The following is a 19226-nucleotide window of genomic DNA, read 5'->3' on the forward strand; positions in this document are numbered from 1 at the left end:
GTTTTTTTATGGACATAGTAAAAGATACATTGATGCTTGCAAGGCTGCTCTCCTGGCAACATCTTGCCACAGATTCAGACTACAGCACTCAGGTCAGATTAATCATTCCTAACCCTAGCAGGGTCCGAATCTAGTTATCACTATTTGGATCATGACAGCATTTGTCCATGACCAAGCTCTTAACTTATAGTTAAGCATTAGGCACTTTGGCCAGGCCTATCTCAATGCCAGGGTAGCACACAACTCACCGCTTGCCCTGGGTCCGTCCCGTCCCTCGCCAGGACACTGCTTTTGGGGGTGCTAGGAAGTAAGGGCAGCTGAGGCATAGGTCAAGAGAACAGATGCTCAGGAGGAAAATATCATGTAGAGTCAAATGACTCCCAGGTTACAAAAGCATAGCATTTGCTAAGTCTTCCTGTGTCCATACAAAAAGGACATGGCTCTGAATAAACTATGCAAAGGACTCAAGGAGAAGAGAAAAACAATATATACAAGTCAACAGAACACTAAGAACGAAGCTATAAATAAACACAGAGGAATATATAGCTGTAAATAAACACTCCCACTGTCATGGGAGTAACACAATAAACCAAAAATATCAGAGGCTATGTTATCCTACAGGCGAACCCTCATTCATTGCTGGTGGGGGTGCCTACTGGTCCAGCCTTGTTGGAAAACAAATACGGACATTCCTCAAAAAACTAGAAATTGAACTCCCATTTGACCCAGCAATACAACTTCGGGGAGTATACCCTGGAGGTCCAAAAACACAGCAGAAGCACCACCTGTACGTCTATGTTCATTGCAGCACTATTCTCAATAGCCAGAATCTGGAAACAACCTGAGTGCCCAAGAACAGATGTATGGATAAAGAAAATATGGTACATCTACACAGTGGAATAGTACACAGCCATTAGGAAAAATGAGGTCATGAAATTTGCCTATAAATGGATTGACTTGGAGAGTATCATGCTGAGTAAAATGAGTCAGTAGGAGAGAGAGAGATATATAGAATGACTCCATTAACTTTTGGGATATAAAAAAAAAGATATAAAACTCATATCCAAGGCCAGGGAAAATGGGACAGGAGGACTGTCAATGGTTCGTTAATGGTGTGGGAGATGGAGAAGATAGAGGAGGATCCATTATGACAATACTAGTTCAAAATGATCACTCTGGACAAGAATTGAGTGTTGAAAGCAGGTAAAGGGATATACATGATATCCTTTCAGCATCTGTATCAAAAAACATAATGCTTAAAATGAGAGAAAAATAAAAGAGAAGAGAGGTGTCTGCCATAGAGGGTGGAAGCTGGCCTGAAGGGTGGGAGGGAAACTGGGGACTCTGGTGCTGGGAAATTGCACTGGTGGAGGGATGGGTGTTGGAATATTATATGACTGAAACTCAATCATGAATAATTTTGTAATGCTCTATCTCACGGTGATTCAATAAAAATAAATAAAAATAAGATTGAAGTGACATGGTTGACAATCAGGCTAATGCCACAACCCAAATACCCAAATCCCTGTCCCTTTGTCCCTGTTATTTCCCTTCTGCCACCCCCTATACCCACCCACCTCCCAATACCTTCCTTGTTCATTCCCCACCACTGGGTTTGGTGACCTCAGTTCTGTTGTGAGAGTCCAAATGTTTTTTTTCATTGGCTATTGGCCATTCCTTTTTCTGTTTCTTTTTATACTACATACATGTGAGATCATCCAGCATTTGTCCTCCTGCATCTACTTACTTTGCTTAAAGCAAGATTTCATCTTTATTGGAGCTGAGCTGTGCTCTGCTATGTACAGACAGTTTCTTTACTCATCCATCACTGGCATCTGGGTAATTTTCATATATTGGCTGCGCGTTCCCCCGGATATCTCTCCGGCCCGCGGAGAGACAACAGTGGAAAGCGCTCCTAATTGGGTGGGTTCTGTGAGCGGTTCCGACCTGAAATGAAACTAGTGAGGATAATAAATAGGGGGCCCAAGACGACACATGCCGATCAAGGGCAACTTTATTAACAGCCATGCTGGTTTTATACTTTTCTTAGCAGGGGGTTGGTACATAAGTTGTCAATCATCAGGGAAGTGTCTTCTCAGACCAAATAAGGAAAGGTTCGGGGTGTATTAGGTGGGCTTACAACATTCATTCTTCAAGAGTAGATTGAGAAATAGTGGGGAGAGGAAGGCAAGGGTTTATCTGGCAGGAGCATCTGGCAGGAGAAATGCACAAGGTTTTTAGTGTAGAGGAAGGTATTCTACTTTAGGGCTTTATGGCGTCTCTTAGTTAACTGCCCTGGGCTACTTTTACCTCTGAGTTTAGCTATTTCCTTTGTCACAAGGGCACCTTTGCCTCAGGTCATGCAAAGCTGGTAATGGAATTTTCCGGTTTGTCCAGGGTAAAGGTTTTGGGGTCCTCTTTTGTTCAGGGTCCTGAGCAGTCCCCAATAATTGGCTGTTGTAAATAGCACTGCAATGAACATTGGTGTGCATATAAATATATATATATGTATATATATATACATATATATATATATACACACACACACACATAAACATTTGTATGTAATTTTAGTTTTTTTTGTGTTCTTGGGGTAGATGCCAAAGAGTAGAATCTCAGGATCATATGGCACTTCAATTTTTAATTTTAAAAGTGTCTGTAATGTTTTCCATGAAGCAGATCACATCCATCATCAGTGAATGGGGTTTCTTTTCTACCACATGCCCACCCTCACTGGCTGCTTCTGGACTTTTCCTCACCATGTGAGATGATATTTCATCATCAGTTTGGATGTTCACATCCTGATCATCAGTGATGAGGAACATGTTTGTAGGCCAATTGGCCTTCTGTATCACTCAACAGTTTAGAAATATAGTTCAATGGCAGTAATTCAAATAATCCAGAATCTGAATGTGATCAGGCTCTGTTCATCTGTGATTTTGTCCTGTTGCCCATAATTGACCCCAGTCCACTGATAAGCTGCTTATGTGATGACACAAACATCTGTTTAAGGAAAGAACTTTCCTTCCAACTCCACTAGAAAGTCTTGCTTTCTATCGAATTATTAGAAAGGACTTGGGGTCAGGGGTTGGGGGAGGGACAGAGCTAAAGCAGGTTGTACTGGAAGAAAACACAACCGACAAAGTGTTCCTAAATTTGAGAAACTCTTCCAAGACCTTCGTCCTCGCTCTGTTCCCTCCCCTTCCTGCTGTTTTGCAGATAGGCCCACTAGGGAATTGCATGGCAGGAAAAAGTGATTTTTATTTAGTATGCCCTTGATTCCTGGCTTGCACAGCACATGCGTTCAGCCTGAAGCCCGTGGGTTCAGGTAAGTGCCTTTGCAAACTATTTCTTTAAATTTAATTGAAGGCATTTAACTCCTGAGACAATGCTCATATTGTCAGTGTGTGATCATCTGTTTACTCAATAGGCAAATGTTGACAGTGCTTTGGAAAGAAAGGAATAAGTCTGGTTTTAAAATTCATTCTTAAGAAAGAGACTAAATAGGAAATAAAAGCAGACTTCTGCCAGAACTGCAAGCAGGCAGAGCAGAGAGATGAAACCACAAAGTTGTAAGAGTAGTAGAGCTTTCTCAGGAACTTTCTGGGCTATCTGGTGGAATATTCTGCACAATTATAGTATGTGTGTTATTATATTCACAACTATGTTCATCTCCACAGCATAGTTTTGACAAGAGCTTTCCTGTTGAAAAAGAAATACATGACCATTGTAAAGAGCATGTAAAAGAAGTGTATTGAATAAAGGTCACTTTGAGATTTTTAGATGTTTAAGCCAAATCTAGAGAGGAGAGGCTCAGAGGGTTGGAGATTCAGAGTTCTGTCCGGTCTGTTTGAAATCTCAGCCTTTGGGGAAGTGAGAATCTTGGAAGAGTGGAATCAATTAAGCTTGACATAAATTTGGAAAATCATGATCTTGGAAAAAAAGAGTGTGCTTGTGTGTGTGTGTGTGTGTGTGTGTGTATTTGTGTGTGTGAGAGCGAGCGAGCGAGAGAGAGAGAGAGAGAGAGAGAGAGAGAGAGAGAGAGAGAGAGAGAGAGAGAGAGAGAGAGAGAGACACTGAGAGAGACCAAGAAGTCAAGTGTAGGAGACAACCTAGATTTGCTGGGAACTGAAGACGATGCCACTGGTAATCGGTGTCCTGCTGTGGCTAACCATGAAAAGGGCAGAGGAAGGGCCTTGTCAAACTCCTGCATGACCCAGGGGCCCAACCCCAGGAACTTAGCCACCGGCCTCATGAACACATCTGTCCTCTGTTCACAATGATTGCACTGAGGGACTGTTGCCAATCTGAAGTCTATTTCCAGATTTCTAGAAATGTGAGGTTCTCAACAAGTCTGACCTCTGGGCAACTGAGTTTAGAGACCCACCCTTGACAGCAGAAGCATTTTGGTTCAGATATACCCTCAGCTGTATGGGAAAGGATCGCAGAAGCAACAACCTAAGAAGTTAATGGTATTTGTCTCATGTCAAATCAGGTGGGGTATGTCTGGTCTGAGAAGTCAGCAGAGACCAGGATTTGTTCATCCCCAAGGCGTGACTCTTTCCTGCCGCCTACTCCCTCCATCACAGGAACAGAAGGAGGGGCGAGAAGAGGGAACCCCCTCCCTTCCTCTGCCCTTTAAAGTCAGATTCCAGGGTTGGGATGTGGCTCAGTGGCAAAGCATATGCCTTGCACATGAGAAACCTGGGTTTGATCCCTGGCACCTTACATAGTGCCCCAGATATCACCAGGAATGATCTCTGAACACAAAGCAAGAATATAGTGATCCCTGAGCATCGCTGGGTGTAACTCTAAAAGAAAAAAACACGAGGAAAGTCATTCTAAGACTGTGAAACTGTTCACCAGATGGAGCATGGACTGAGCATGCAGGAACTAGTTTCAGGGTCATACCCAGGCAGCAGAGGGAGACTGGGAAATGTAGTCTATGATGGGGAGCCACCACCCAGCTAAAATTTCTACTGCCATGGAGGAAGGTGAGAAGAGGCCTTGGAGAAACCAATGATCTTCAACGGTAGTGTTGACAAGAATTATATTTCCTATCCCATCATCTGTCATTCATGAATTGCACAATTGGGTCTAGGATAATCAGTATCCCACAAGTACTGACTAAGGTACTAAAAATAAAGTGAAAGGATGAAGTTTCTCATCAGAAAGTCTTAGCCCTTTTGGTGCCTAATAAATGATTGTTCATTTGGGTGCAGCATGAGTGGCAGAGGGAGAGGCTAGGAGAGATCCAGATGTGGGTGGTGGTAGAGGAGGATGAGAAAGATGAGGTATAGGTGGGGGAGCCTGGCTCCAGAAAATTCTAGATAAGTTATCCTAGGAATGAAGAGGTGAAGATAACTTGTAGCTGAGTTAATAAAATTGAACACCTGACCAACAACTTTGTTCAAAATATTACAGTAACTTTTAACTAACATATTAATAAAACTGCTGTTTTCCTGGTGCACCCCAGAAGGCCCCCTTCTAAATTTTGTCCTTAGAGAGTGACACCACTCATTTCACTGCTTATTTGGAAACAAAAATGTGTTCAATGATTCAGAACCATTTGTTTTTCCTTTATTTCGGGGGGTGGGTCTTCTCAGCATTGCTGTGGGGCCGCCAGTCCTGTATCCAACCATGCTCAGGAAGCCTCGAGGTGCTTAGCCAGGTGGCGGGTGGTTGAGCCGGGTCCTGGCCTGCCAGGCATGCATTCCATCCCTTGGAGCTCTCTGCCTAGCCCCCAAATCAATTGTTGAAGGTTGTCTGTACTCTAGGCCTGAGGTATAAGCTAGACATACCCTCTATCTAGAACTATCAAATATGCAAAAGTTGTGAAAGAAACAAATGGGGAAAAATGGGTCTTCTTTAGAAGAGAACAAAAATTAGGAATCTCTTTATAGAGGTTAGTCTGCGGGACTTTGATTTAGGGTTTCTTTATCTCTTTTGCATTTTTTAGGGGGGTCATGCACAGGGTGCTCAGGGCTTGCTTCTTGTCTGTGCTCAGGAATCACTCATGGACATGATCCTGAGTGCTGGGGATTGAACCTAGGTCATCTGCAGTTGAGATTTACTTCTAGTCACATCTGAGTTGAAAGAGACTGATGTGATTATTTATGAAACTTGGCTCTAAGAAAACTCAATTTCCTGAAATAGCACACATTCTTGATTTCAAAAGGAAACATCTGTATTTCCTTTTCTTTAAAAAAAAAAATCCCAAATTCTTTGCTACAAATAAGTCCACTATTACTTGTTTCAAACTGGAGTCTGTGATGTCTAGAGGTTTCCAAAAGGTGGCAATAGAACCCTTTACATGATTTTTGGTTTGAAAAAGGTAACGATTCTATAGTACAATGTAGAATAAAATATGCACCAAAACATTCAGGTTGAAAGAGAACTCAATGGGCTAGTGCACACACAGGCTCGGCATGTGAGAGGCCCAAGTTCCAATCCCAGCACTACATGGTCCCATAGCACTCTGAGAGGGACCCTAGAGCAACATGCTGGGCATTGGTGAGTGTGACCCTGAAACAAGCAAACACAAAGTGTTCATATTCCATCATTCTAAAATAATCATGCTCGGGGCTGGAGCGATAGTATAGGGGGGGAGGGGTTTGCCTCGTACGTGGCCAACCTGGGTTCGATTCCCAGAATCCCATATGGTCCCCTGAGCACTGCCAGAAGTAATTCCTGAGTGCAAAGCCAGGAGTAACCCCTGTGCATTGCCGAGTGTGACCTGAAAAAAAATAGCAAAACAATAAAATAATCAGGGCTGGAGAGATAGTAGAGCGGAGAGGGCATTTGCCTTGCACGCGGCTGACCCGGGTTCGATTCCAAGCATCCCATATGATCCACTGAGCACTGCCAGAAGTAATTCCTGAGTGCATGAACCAGGAGTAACCCTTGTGCATCGCCGGGTGTGACCCCAAAAATAAATAATGAGATAAATAATGAAATAATCATACTCATTTGGATAAATGTAACTTTTGACAATAGGCACATAGAATTTTATAGGCATGTAAAAAAAGTTTATTTTCTTCTAAGCTCATTCACAGGCACACTCCTAAAGGGCACAGAATTTTAATCTTCTCAGCTGGCTTGCAACACAGCATATATCTTTTGGGTTTTAGTGGTTTGGGGACTACACAGCTTGGTGCTCAGAGCTTACTTCTGGCTCTGCATACAGGGGTTTCTCCTGGCATTGCTTCAGGGACAATATGCAGTACCAGAAATTCAACCCGGGTTAGCTGCAAGCAAGACAAGTACCTTCCCCACTATACTATTTATCCAGCCCACAGAATATACCCTTAAAAATTTTTCTAGATGGCCTTCGTTACTATATTCTACTAATGAAACCACCTGCTGTTTCACATTATGAAGGATGCCCTTCCCCACTACTCTAGATAACTTCTTTAAGCCACACATTTCTCTTTATTCCAGAGAAATTAACACATGAGATCTCTGGACCAAAGAACTCTTTTCTCTGTGACTTTCCCTTCAGCACTGTGTGTCTGACCCGTGGCACTAACCTCAGGGTATGAAACCCAACACAGGTTCCAGCCCCCACTCCTGCCGTTCAACACCTTCATTCGACCTGCCACTGCGGCATAATAGATATGGTCATGTGGTGAACACGGTTTTATAAACTCAAACCAGGGCTCAACTTTGACAGGTGCCATGAAACCATATGGAATTTGTTCTTTCATACCTGGCTTATTTCATTTAGCATAGTCTCCAAAATCCATTCATATTGTAGCAGATTTCAAGATTTCCTTTTAATGACTAAGCAATTGCCTAGTATACATAGACACCATATTTTTGTTTCAGGGTGGGGCACATCTGTTGGTGGTCAGGACTTTTTTCTGACTCTGAGGGTGTATTACTGCTCTGGACCTACCAAATTTTATTTATTGACACATCTTCTGATGGACACATGGACCCTGGGGACCATACGTGGTGCCAGAGATTAAGCCCAGGTTAAATGGCATCCAATGCGAGCACCCTACCCACTGACTTATCACTCTGGCCCCGTATACACCATATTTTGTTTATCCAGTCCTGTGCCAGAGTTGGCTGGTTTGTTTGGGGGCCACAGCTGGTGGCATTCAGGGATCAGATGAGGGACTCTTGCTCTCTTTTCTCTCCCTCCCGTCCCCACTCCTGAGTCCTGCTCTGTGGACTAACCGTCCTTCTTCTTGAACTCACGGATCGATCCTGGCTCTACCATAGGCTCTCATCTTGTTGGCTCCAGCCCTCCTACCCAGTCTCCTGAATTAACCCTAGTGGTATGGATTACTAACACTTTACTCTTTTCTTTCTCTCTTTTTTTCTTTCCTTCATGATTTGGTCATGCATGTTTATGTGAAGACTCATGGTTGGGTTAATGATACCCATGAATGTTGTCCTGATGGGGTGGAAGCAGTAGCAACTAGGAGAGAAGTGGGGCCTCTGGGAGCATAGTTTGGGAGAGAGATAATTGGGTCCCACCAGTTGTGATCACATGGTGTGCCACCAGCCTCCACCCAGCATAGCCATTCTGTCCTGGATTACCCAGGGCCGGGCCATTTCCCACTAGGAGATGCTGAGGCTTCGGGTGTGGGCCCAGCAGGGAAGGAGTTTCTTCTTGAAGCGTGTTTCCCTTTGGCAGCTGAGTGCTGGCATCTGAACCATGAGGCTCCTGTGGCTACTCGTTTTCACTGTAATCTGCACGTCGGGGGACGTCGATGCCCAGGACACATGCAGGCAGGGGCACCCTGGTGTCCCTGGGACTCCTGGTCACAATGGTTTGCCTGGACGAGATGGAAGAGATGGAGCAAAGGGTGACAAAGGGGATTCAGGTACTCCTACCCCACAGCCTTCACTCTGCTCCCTCTTGTCCCTCCATCCTGTCGCTGTCCTTCTCCTCATTGCCTTGGTCATTGCCTACGCCCTCACCTTGCCATTCATCCAACCAGGCCTTGCCAATTTCCATACAGGAGATGGGAAACAACTCAGGATAAGACTGATAGCACCGGGATTGGAGTGATAGACAGCCGGTAGGGCATTTGCCTTGCATGAGACTGACCCGGGTTCGATTCCCAGAATCCCATATGGTCCCCTGAGCGCCGCCAGGAGTAATTCCTGAGTGCAGAGCCAGGAGTAACCCCTGTGCATCGCCGGGTGTGACCCCAAAAAACAAACAAACAAAGACTAACAGCACCTTCTCGTCTATGCAGCCTGAATATCAGTCTATGAGCTGCTTTTTCAAGGTTCTGCAAGTCACACTTGCACCTCGGCATGAGTTCCTCAGGCTGTCCCACTGTCGTGTGAGGACATGGAGTGACAGAATAAATACAGACAAACTCATTAACCCGAGGCTGACAGGCTACTCCTCAGGCAGTTTGTGGATTGGGGGACATGAATCAGCCTCCAGGAAGGGGGTTCACTCCCGCCAAGAGGCCTGAGAGGTTCCATGACATGATTCAATGAAAGTTCTGTGCCTGAACCCCGACTGACAGCTTAGTCACAGGCCTGAGAAGCCAACAGGTATCTGCATGGGTGCAGGAAAACACAAATGTCAGCTGACCTTTGAAAGGATGCAAGCAGGTGAACTGAGATATGAATGTTTTAGGAAGTTTACATGCTTGGTCTGGGCGGCCCTCTTTGACCATCTGTAGAGGAGCATGTGTCATGTGCAACCTGAAATGCACCCTGTGGAAAGAGTGGGGGTCCCCAACATGAGTGGAGTGCCAGACCCCCCTCACCCTCACTAATCTGGCTACACTTCCTTGGGGCACTTCCAAGGGGCTCCAGACTAGTGGGAATGACACTTTGCTCCACACATTAGCAGCGGGGCAGCCTCACTTCTCCTGCAAGAGACTGGCAGTGGTGAGGGCAGAAACCTGCAACCAACCTGAGTTCAAGCCCCAGCACCACATTATCTCCCAAAGCACAGCTGGGTGCAGTGCCTCGGAACCATCAGGGTGGCCAGCATTCTGAGCAGGAGCAGCATTGCCCTCTTGATCCCTGGGGATGACCACTTGGTTGGCTGAGGTTCCTGGGACTTCTGAACACTGCGTGGGGGGCTCCAGAAAGCAAAACAAAGCAAAACACCTAGAGAGAGATGGTTATGCCAGCCTCAGAGAATAGTCATGCCAGCCTCAGAGAATGGCCATACCAGCCTCAGAGACTTGTTTCTAACCTAGATAACAGAGAACATCATTTTGACACTAGGACAAAAGAACAATGACTAATAGCTGACAGGCCACCTACCCAGATCTGGAAAGTCCTCAAGTCTGGTTCAGGGTGTCTGATTCTCTACATGAAAAAAGTCCCCACAACCCCTCCTGGTGGCACTGTAGGAGGTAGTTGTTCTCTTAGGTTTTTTTAGTTGTTTTTTTAAATTTTGGGTTTTTTTTTTTTTTTTTGCGGGGGTGGGGAGGTGACTCTCAGCAGTGCTCAGGGCTTACTCCTGGTTCTGCACTCAGGGATTACTCCTAGTGCAGCTTGGGGGACTATGTGGGTGTCAGGGATGGAATCAGGGTTGGGCGTGTGCAAGGCAAATGTGCTCCCCACTGCACTATTTTGCCATCCCCATCTTCCCTTAAGCTTTTCTGCAGGTCACCCTGAAGTGAAACAGTATGTAGACTTCTGGGTGTACATCCCAATTCTGCACTATGGACATCCTGTGATGACTGCCACCAAAGTCTCTTTTTCCTCCAGCTTCATACAACTGTCCCCTTTACCACCTGCACACAAAACCACCCTTTTGTTCTAATTTTTTTGTTTTGTTTTTATTTTTTGTCCACACCCAGTGGTGGTTAGGGGTTACTCCCAGCTTGGTGCTCAGGGGTCGATCTGGGTGGTGCTGGGGAACCGTTCAGTGCTGGGATCAAACCCGAGATTCTACATGCAAAGCCTGATCTCCAGTCCTCTGAGACGTTTCCCAGACCCTGGTTATGTGTCATGAGCTTTCACATATGGGTGAATTCTTACAGTTTTTACCTTTTTCTGTCTGACTAACTGCACTTAGCATAATCCCCTGACAGTCTATTCATGTTGCAGATGGTAATATATCCTCTTCTATTTTTGATCGATGGATTGATTTTAGAGTGCTAGGGGCTTACTCCTGGCTTTGAACTCAGAGGTCATTGCTGGCAGGGCCCCAGAGATCCTATGGGGCTCCAGAAATTGAACCTGAGCCAGCCGCATGCAAGGCAAGTGGCTTACCCGCTGGACTGCCTCTCCAGCTCCCCTCTGCTCCCAGCATTTCTTCCATTCCATGTCCATACCCCCATCTTTCTCCATTCACCCATCAAAGGGCCCCTCATGGTGTTCAGGTCTAGCTTGTGGCAACTGCTGTCCTTGTCCTCTTGGCTTTGTGGTCTGGGCTGCTTCATCCGGCTCCTGGAGACTCTCCATATTCAGAATCAGGCACCAGTCACTGTGACCACAGACTCCCAGGGACATATTCTAACTTCTCTGGAATCCCACCCGCCCACAGGACAGTTTCTGTGGCTTGCTTTAGGCTGAGAGATGGCTGCTCTGGGCCTCTCTAGGTAGCACCTCCAGGTGCTGTGCATGTTTCAGCACCATGTGCATGTTTCATGGCCACCTGGCATGGGATCCCAGTGGCCTTATATTTGCTTTTCTAGATACAGGAGGTGATGAGCAGGGAAGTGGGAGATAGTTGAAAGGGCTGCAGCCCTTGCTCTACACGCACAGGTCCAACTTCCATCCCCGGAAGCACAGAGTCACTCCCAATGCCTCCTGCCCCCACCCTTCCAACATGCAAGCACTGCCAAGTACAGCCCTTGGCATGAAGGATGAGGGTCTGGGATTTGCTGGGAGAGGCCTTGGGCCCAAGTAACATCACATCACTAGGTCCGAACATGAACTATCTGGCCTGTGTGGCCAAGAGTAAGAAGGAGGGGGCCCCAAATCCACTGAGTACTGCTTTGGGAGCCCCTCCCCTCATAAAGGAGGTATGTAGAGACATAGAGAGAGATAAAGAGAGTAACAGAAATGAAAAATAAAGATGGACTGGAGAGACAGTACAGAGGGGGAGGCACTTGCATGTGGCCTACTCTGGTACCATTTTTGGCACTGTATGGGCACTTGAGCCCCACCAGGAGTGGTCCACAAGTGCAGAGCCAGAAGTAAGCTCTAAGTATAACTGGGTATGACCTCTAAGCCTAAAAATGAACAAACAAACAAACAAACAAACAAAAAATACCACAAATGCTCATGGAACCAGAGCAATAGTATAGCAGGGAGGGCACTTGTCTTGCATGCCAGGATTCTCTCTTGCTCCCAGATGTGGAAGGCGTCATCTATGGCAATTTTCAGGAAATGTACATAAACGCTCTACTCCAGCTCTTGACTCCGGAAGCAGCACTCTGTTTCCCTCTTGCGGCTACTCTCATTTGCTCCTGTCTGTGAGCACCCAGGGGGCTGCCCCAGCCACATCACAAGTCAAGGTTGGGGAAAGTCAGAACTAGAAACTCAACTCATACCTTTTTTTTTTTTTCTATCTAGGAGAACCAGGTCTTCCTGGTGGTCCAGGCAAGGATGGACTGAACGGAGAGAAAGGAGAACGAGGTCAGATGCCATGTTCCATTTTATCCTGCTGCAAAACACAGTTGCCACTGACTGTTGGCCAAGGCTGGGTCCTTCTCTAGCAAGTTCTAGGGGCCCGAGAGATGGTACAGGGGTTAAGGCCTTGCACTGAGCTCTGTGGAATAGTTCTTTCTTTCTTTCCTTCCTTCTTTCTTTCTTTCTTTCTTTCTTTCTTTCTTTCTTTCTTTCTTTCTTTCTTTCTTTCTTTCTTTCTTTCTTTCTTTCCTTCCTTCCTTCCTTCCTTCCTTCCTTCCTTCCTTCCTTCCTTCCTTCCTTCCTTCCTTCCTTCCTTTCTTTCTTTCTTTCTTTCTTTCTTTCTTTCTTTCTTTCTTTCTTTCTTTTTCTCTCTCTGTTTTTTCTTTGTTTCTTTCTTTCTCTCTCTTTCTCATTCTTTCTTTTCTTTCTTTCTTTCTTTCTTTCTTTCTTTCTTTCTTTCTTTCTTTCTTTCTTTCTTTCTTTCTTTCTTTCTTTCTTTCTTTCTTTCTTTCTTTTTTTCTGGTTTCATGGTTGGTTTTTGTTTTTGGCAAACTTGGAAGTGTTTCTGGCTTACTCCTAGCTCATTGCTTAAGTGTGACTCCTGGTGGTGTTCAGAGACCACACAGTATAGGGAACAGAACCTAGGCCTCCTGCATGCACAGCATGTGCTCCAGGCCATTGAGCTATTTCTCTGGCCCTTTGAGGACACATCAACAATAAAGGCAACATGTTTCTCATTCTCACAGATCTCCATCTAAGATTCAACAACCTTTCTCTGGGAAGAACCAGGCCTAGCAGTGACTAATTCCCAGGTTTGCAGTCATGTTGTCTGTATTTTCTTCAGACTCTGAATCAACAAAAGCAACCTTCCATAACATCCAGTATGGCTACAGCCCAGTGGAATGCTACTGATGAGAACTGGAATCTGAATTTCATATACTTCTCCTGTGTATATTACTTGTCTCCACTTAAAAGTGTACACAGAAGTTGGAGAGGGAGATTAGCAGGCTGAGTACAATCTTTGCATGCTGGATGCTTGGGTTTAATCCCAGCTACCACATGATCCTCCAGTCACCACTGAAGTTATCCTCAAGCACAGAGTTGGGAGTAGCCAGCCCCTGAGAACTACAAAGCATGGCCTCTAAGACATACACCCCCAACAAAAATGTGAACAAAGAAATTACCTGTAAAATTAAAAAAAACTGTTCTCACACTGTTGCCATATGAAAATGGGCAGGATTCTGATTTTTGCCCATGTGGCCCAGTTTGTGGCTACCTGGTTTGATGAGTGAGCCTTGAGGAATGAGATTATAATCATCAAAACCGTGTGGTACTGGTGGTACTGGGATAATAAGAGACTCTAATATCAGCAGAATAGATTTGAGAGTTCAGATATAATCTATGACAAAATAGCTAAGGACATGATGTGGAGCAAAATAGCTAAAGATAAGATGTGGAACTAGGATGGTTTTTCCAACAAAAAGTGCTAGGAAAGTTGGATGGTTACACAGCAAAAATGAAACTGGATCTGTACATACACTAATATTACAGACATCGATATTAGACTAGAATCCACAAAACACAACGAGGAAGACATATGCAGGAAATGGAGTTCAGAGGTATCTTCAATGACTTGACCCAGTTGACAAAGACAATAAAACTAAAATGAACAAATGGGTGTGTATCAAGTGAAGAAGTTTTGCAAGGTCAATGAAACTCAGGACAAAGTAAAAAGATACTTGACTGACGGAGAGGAAATATTTGCATACAAGACATTAGGTAAAGGGCTAATATTCAAGATCTATAAATCACTCAGAAAGCTCAAGAGCAACAGCAGCCCTCCCCCAGTAACCCCAACAAAAAATGGGGAGGGGAGTTGAACAGAAACTTTCCTCTAAGAAGAGGTTATCACCATCGTCACTTTTTATTAAGGAAACACAAATAAAACAATGAGATATGATCTTACACTAGTGAGATGGTATATATGATCTCACACCAGTGAGGCTAGGAATAACCAATGATGGTGGGGATGAAGTTAAAAAGGAGACAGTAAGACCAGTGAGAGAGTATACCAGATATAGCACTTGCCGGCATGAAATCAACTAGAAATTCTATTCCAGCATCTCATATACTCCCCCAAGCACTGCCAGGAGTGATTCCTGAGCACATAGCCAGGAGTAAGCCCTGATCATCACTGGTTGTGGCCCCCAAGCAAAAAAAAAAACAAATGAATAAAAAATTTTTTAAAGAAATTAAAAAAGAAAAATAAGCCATTATCCACTGCAGGTGGGAATAATCTCTTGTTCTGCCTCTATGGAAGGCAATATAAAGGGTTATAAAAATAAGAGTTGAATTCCCATATGACTCAGAGGTTCCACTTCTTGGCATCTACCCAACTTCCAACAAAAAGACATTAATTAGAAAAGATGTATCACACTCACGATCCCTGCTGCTTTAAGCACAGTAGCTAGATTTATGGAAACAGATCAGATTTCAAATGACAGATGAGTAGATAAGCACGACATGGTCTATATACACAATGGAGTATTACTCTGCTATATGAAAAGAGGAAATCATGCCATCTGTTGCAACTTGGGTGGAACCGGAGGGTATCATGTTTAGGAAAATAGGTAAGAGGGAGAAGAACAAATACAGATGATCTCACTCTGATAGGTAGATACAGTAGAATATATTATACTCTATTACAATAACGAGAAATAAAAAATATCAAATGAGGACAAATCCTTGACCTTTGATTGAAACTGAGATCACCGAGCACTTGGGGAAAGAGGAGGGAAGAAAGGGATGAACTAGAAGAACCCTTTGCCAAAAGGGCAGTGGTGAGTCATGGGCATTTGGGTGTTGGCAAGGTGCAATAACTTTGCACATCACAGACTTTAACACTAGGGCACCCTGTTATCCAACCTATAACAAAAATTAACAAAATAACTGTAGTTTTAAAAAAAGTATTAATAAAATACTTTGGTATTTTGTTAATACTTTATTTTGAAATTACTTTGAAAGGGGGAAAAATGACGTGGTGCATGGACAAGAGATCCTGGGGAAGGGGACATTTGAATTGGTGTAGGGGCAGTCCAGCAGTTTCTATGGGAGAGATGATTACAGTGGCCAACAGACGTGTTCACTCTGTGCCAATTGTTTTAAGTGGCTTTTCATATACAGACGTGCAGAATATAAGCTTATGAATGAGGTGTTGCTGTTGTTCTTACATCCCTTATTTTTCATCGTAGTTGAGATAACATGGATACAATAGTTGCTTACATTCAAGTTAGTGGTGTGCAAATTACTGAATTACTGTTCCCCCCAAGAGAGGATACTATTATGCCAAGTTTTTAAAATGAGAAATTAGAGATGGTAGTGTCTGATTCACTTGTCCAGTGTCCGTGGTTCCATTGACCACAGGATGAAATCCAGGCATTCGATTTCAGAACCCATGCTTGCAATGATGCCAGACTGGGGGGTTATCATCCCCAGCTTCCTCACACCTACACTCATATGAAGGCTGTTGAGAGTGACAGTGCCATAGACTTGCCACAGGCTATGCCAAGGCATATCACAGCAGGCTGTGTTTCCCAGAGGGAGTGGTGAATGCGACGCTGAGCTTTTCTTTTGTGTTTACTCCATGGAGGAGGCTGTTAGGTGATGCCATGAAATTAGAGCTGAGTGTCAGAACTGAAAATGCCTCATCAGTGTGCCTGTCTTCCCTGGTCCAAAAATGTTCTCAAGTATTGGCACTGTTCGATGGTCAAAGAGTAGGAACCTTAGATGCTCAAGAGTTGGAATTTCTGGGCCAGAATGACAGTTCAGCAGGTAGGGTGTGTTCCTGGCATGAAAAAACCCAGGGTGGATTCCTGTACTCCATATGGTCCCCCGTGTCCTGCCAGGAGTGATCCCCAAGGACAGCTGGGGGATGGCCCCCAAATAAAAAATTAAGAGCTGGCATTTCTATGTTAATTACAATTATCAGTTAACAGATAAGGGGGAAAATGTGTGTATGTGTACATATGTGAGTGTATGTGTGTATATGAGTGTATGTATCTGGACTTATGCACATGTGTATCCACGTGTGCATACATGTCCAGTTTTGGGGTCAATTAAGCTGTAAATTGAGCATATTCTGAAACTGCCCTGCCTCATCTCCTTTAAGGGCTGAGGTAGAGAAAAATCAGAGCTGTACCTCATAAAGCTCTCTCTGGCTTCTCTCTTCCTCCAGGAGCGGATGGCTACGTGCAAGCCAAAGGCCTCAAGGGTGAACCAGGCACACGAGGCCCCCCAGGGAAACACGGGCCCAAGGGCTTGGTGGGGCCTGTAGGAGACAAAGGGCTCAAAGGAGAGACAGGCCCGCAGGGCCTGAAGGGGGACAAAGGCAACGTGGGGCCCGTGGGCCCAGCAGGCCCCCAGGGAGATACTGGACCTTCTGGTCCAGAGGGTTTACGAGGCCCGGTGGGCCCCATCGGGAAACCAGGTCCCAGGGGCGAGGCTGGGCCGCTGGGGCCGCAGGGGGAGCCCGGAGTGCGGGGCATGAGAGGCTGGAAAGGGGACCGCGGGGAGAAGGGGAGAGTAGGGGAGACCCCAGCGCTGCCCAAAAGCGCCTTCACCGTGGGCCTCACGGTGCTGAGCAAGTTCCCGCCGTCCGACGCGCCGGTCAAGTTCGACCGCATCTTGTACAATGAGTTCAACCACTACGACGTGGCCACGGGGAAGTTCACCTGCCACGTTGCTGGCGTCTATTACTTCACCTACCACATCACAGTCTTCTCCAGGAACGTCCAGGTGGCCCTGGTCAAGAACGGGGCCAAAGTCTTGCACACCAAGGACGGCTACATGAGCTCCGAGGACCAGGCGTCGGGGGGCGTGGTGGTGCAGCTGAAGCTGGGCGACGAGGTGTGGGTGCAGGCGGCGGGCGGGGAGCGGTTCAACGGACTGTATGCAGACGAGGACGACGACACGACCTTCACGGGCTTCCTCCTGTTCGCCAGCTGAAGGCTCAGGATGCTCGCTGCCCCGCTGGCCGCATCATGCTTCGCGGGGCCCAGACCTCGTGATTCTACTCTCCCCGCCCTCACTGCTGCGAGGAAAAGTAAAAGACACTGGGAAGAGAGGAGTTCTCTGATTCTCTGCACCGCCTCAAGCGTGGGGCCTTGCTGCTTTCCCATTGCCAACATTCAGAATTATTTGCCTCGTTTCTTTCTTTTGTCTTGCTTTGGGGGTGGAGTGGGGGAGGCACCAGAGAAGCTCAGGGCTTACTCCTGGCTCTGCACTCAGGAATCACTGCTGGAGGTGCTCGGGGAACCAAGTGGAGCACTGGGGATTGAGCCTGGGTTGACCACATGCAAGGCAAGCGCCCTGCATCAGGTACTACCCCTCTCACCCTATAATTTTTTTTTTAAGTGAAGGAAGATAGTTTTTATTGAATGAGACTTGCTTAGAAAGATGCGAGAGGAGACAAAGAGGAGGAAAGGTGTTCAAGAGAGAACACAAGCTTTTCTAGAGTGGAAATAAGCAAGCAAAAAACACAGAGACAGGCAAGTGAGACATTTTCAGGGTAGAACATGGGATTGAAGAGCAAACTGTTATACTTAAAAAAAAAGCTTTCGGGGCTGGAGCGATAGCACAGCGGGTAGGGCGTTTGCCTTGCACCCAGCCGACCCGGGTTCGAATCCCAGCATCCCATATGGTCCCCTGAGCACCGCCAGGGGTGATTCCTGAGTGCATGAGCCAGGAGTAACCCCTGTGCATCGCCAGGTGTGACCCAAAAAGCAAAAAAAAAAAAAAAAAAAAAAAAAAAAAGCTTTCATTATTCTACTTAGAAATATCTTGGGTATTGAACGTCTTATGAGAAGAGTGATTCGAGGTATTTTTTATTTCTTCATAGGAAATAGAATTTATTGGTGGGAGTAACTTGGGCAGCTTGGAGGTACCCAGGAGCCTGTAATTGGGGGTATATTGGACCCCATGGCCACCTGAGAATACCTGTCTTTCAACCACTGAGTCTTCTGTTATGAAGGATATCTAAGAAATGCATATTTGTTTTATAATTGATTTATGGAAGGTGCTTTGAGAGATTATTTTGCTGGTGGGTGGAAAGCTTTAAAAGATGCTCACAATGAACTTCTCTGTTCAAAGCTAAAAAAAAATGCTGCTTTTAGGAAAATCTCTGTAAGCATACTGATAAGGTACCATCACTGGCGTAAGCTCCCACATGGCTTGAACATGAGAAAAGTAACCAAAGTAACTATGAGTTTTCAGTCATGCCCCATAAAACAAGCTCTTGGACCCCTAAGCTTAGTCTGAGGTTTCAGGCGCTTGCCTAACCTTCACCCTCTGTTCTGCAGCTGGTATAATAAAGGCCTCCTGTTCTCCAGCTGTGGATTGTCTCCTTGTGCCTGATTAAGTGAACACCCCTTGTAACACTTCAAATTCACAGAAGTGTGTTTTTGTTTGTAGTTTAGATCACCCCTAGCAGAACTCTTCCCAGCCTGGTGCTTGGGAGTTGCTTGCTGGCACTTAGCCTGTTGTTCTCTCTTCCTGCCTCTCGCTCAGGCATCACTTCTGGAGGCACTCTGGGCACTGGGGTTGGAACTGCAGGACAAGCAGACAAACACCCTCACCTTGTACCATCTCTCCAGCCC

At 45.5% G+C, this 19226-nt stretch overlaps 1 protein-coding gene across 1 annotated transcript; it reads left to right on the forward strand.

The window, feature by feature from the left end:
* The first annotated feature begins 8668 nt into the window (after window positions 1-8668).
* Window positions 8669-17634, forward strand: LOC101545650 (complement C1q and tumor necrosis factor-related protein 9-like). The gene is made up of 3 exons (XM_004604494.2): window positions 8669-8837; window positions 12517-12579; window positions 16808-17634. Exons 1-3 carry the CDS (start codon window positions 8669-8671, stop codon window positions 17575-17577), a joined length of 1002 nt encoding a protein of 333 aa, XP_004604551.2. The 3' UTR covers window positions 17578-17634.
* Window positions 17635-19226: the final 1592 nt, after the last annotated feature.

The sequence above is a fragment of the Sorex araneus genome, chromosome 1, assembly GCF_027595985.1.
Source record: "Sorex araneus isolate mSorAra2 chromosome 1, mSorAra2.pri, whole genome shotgun sequence".
Lineage (NCBI taxonomy): Eukaryota > Metazoa > Chordata > Mammalia > Eulipotyphla > Soricidae > Sorex > Sorex araneus.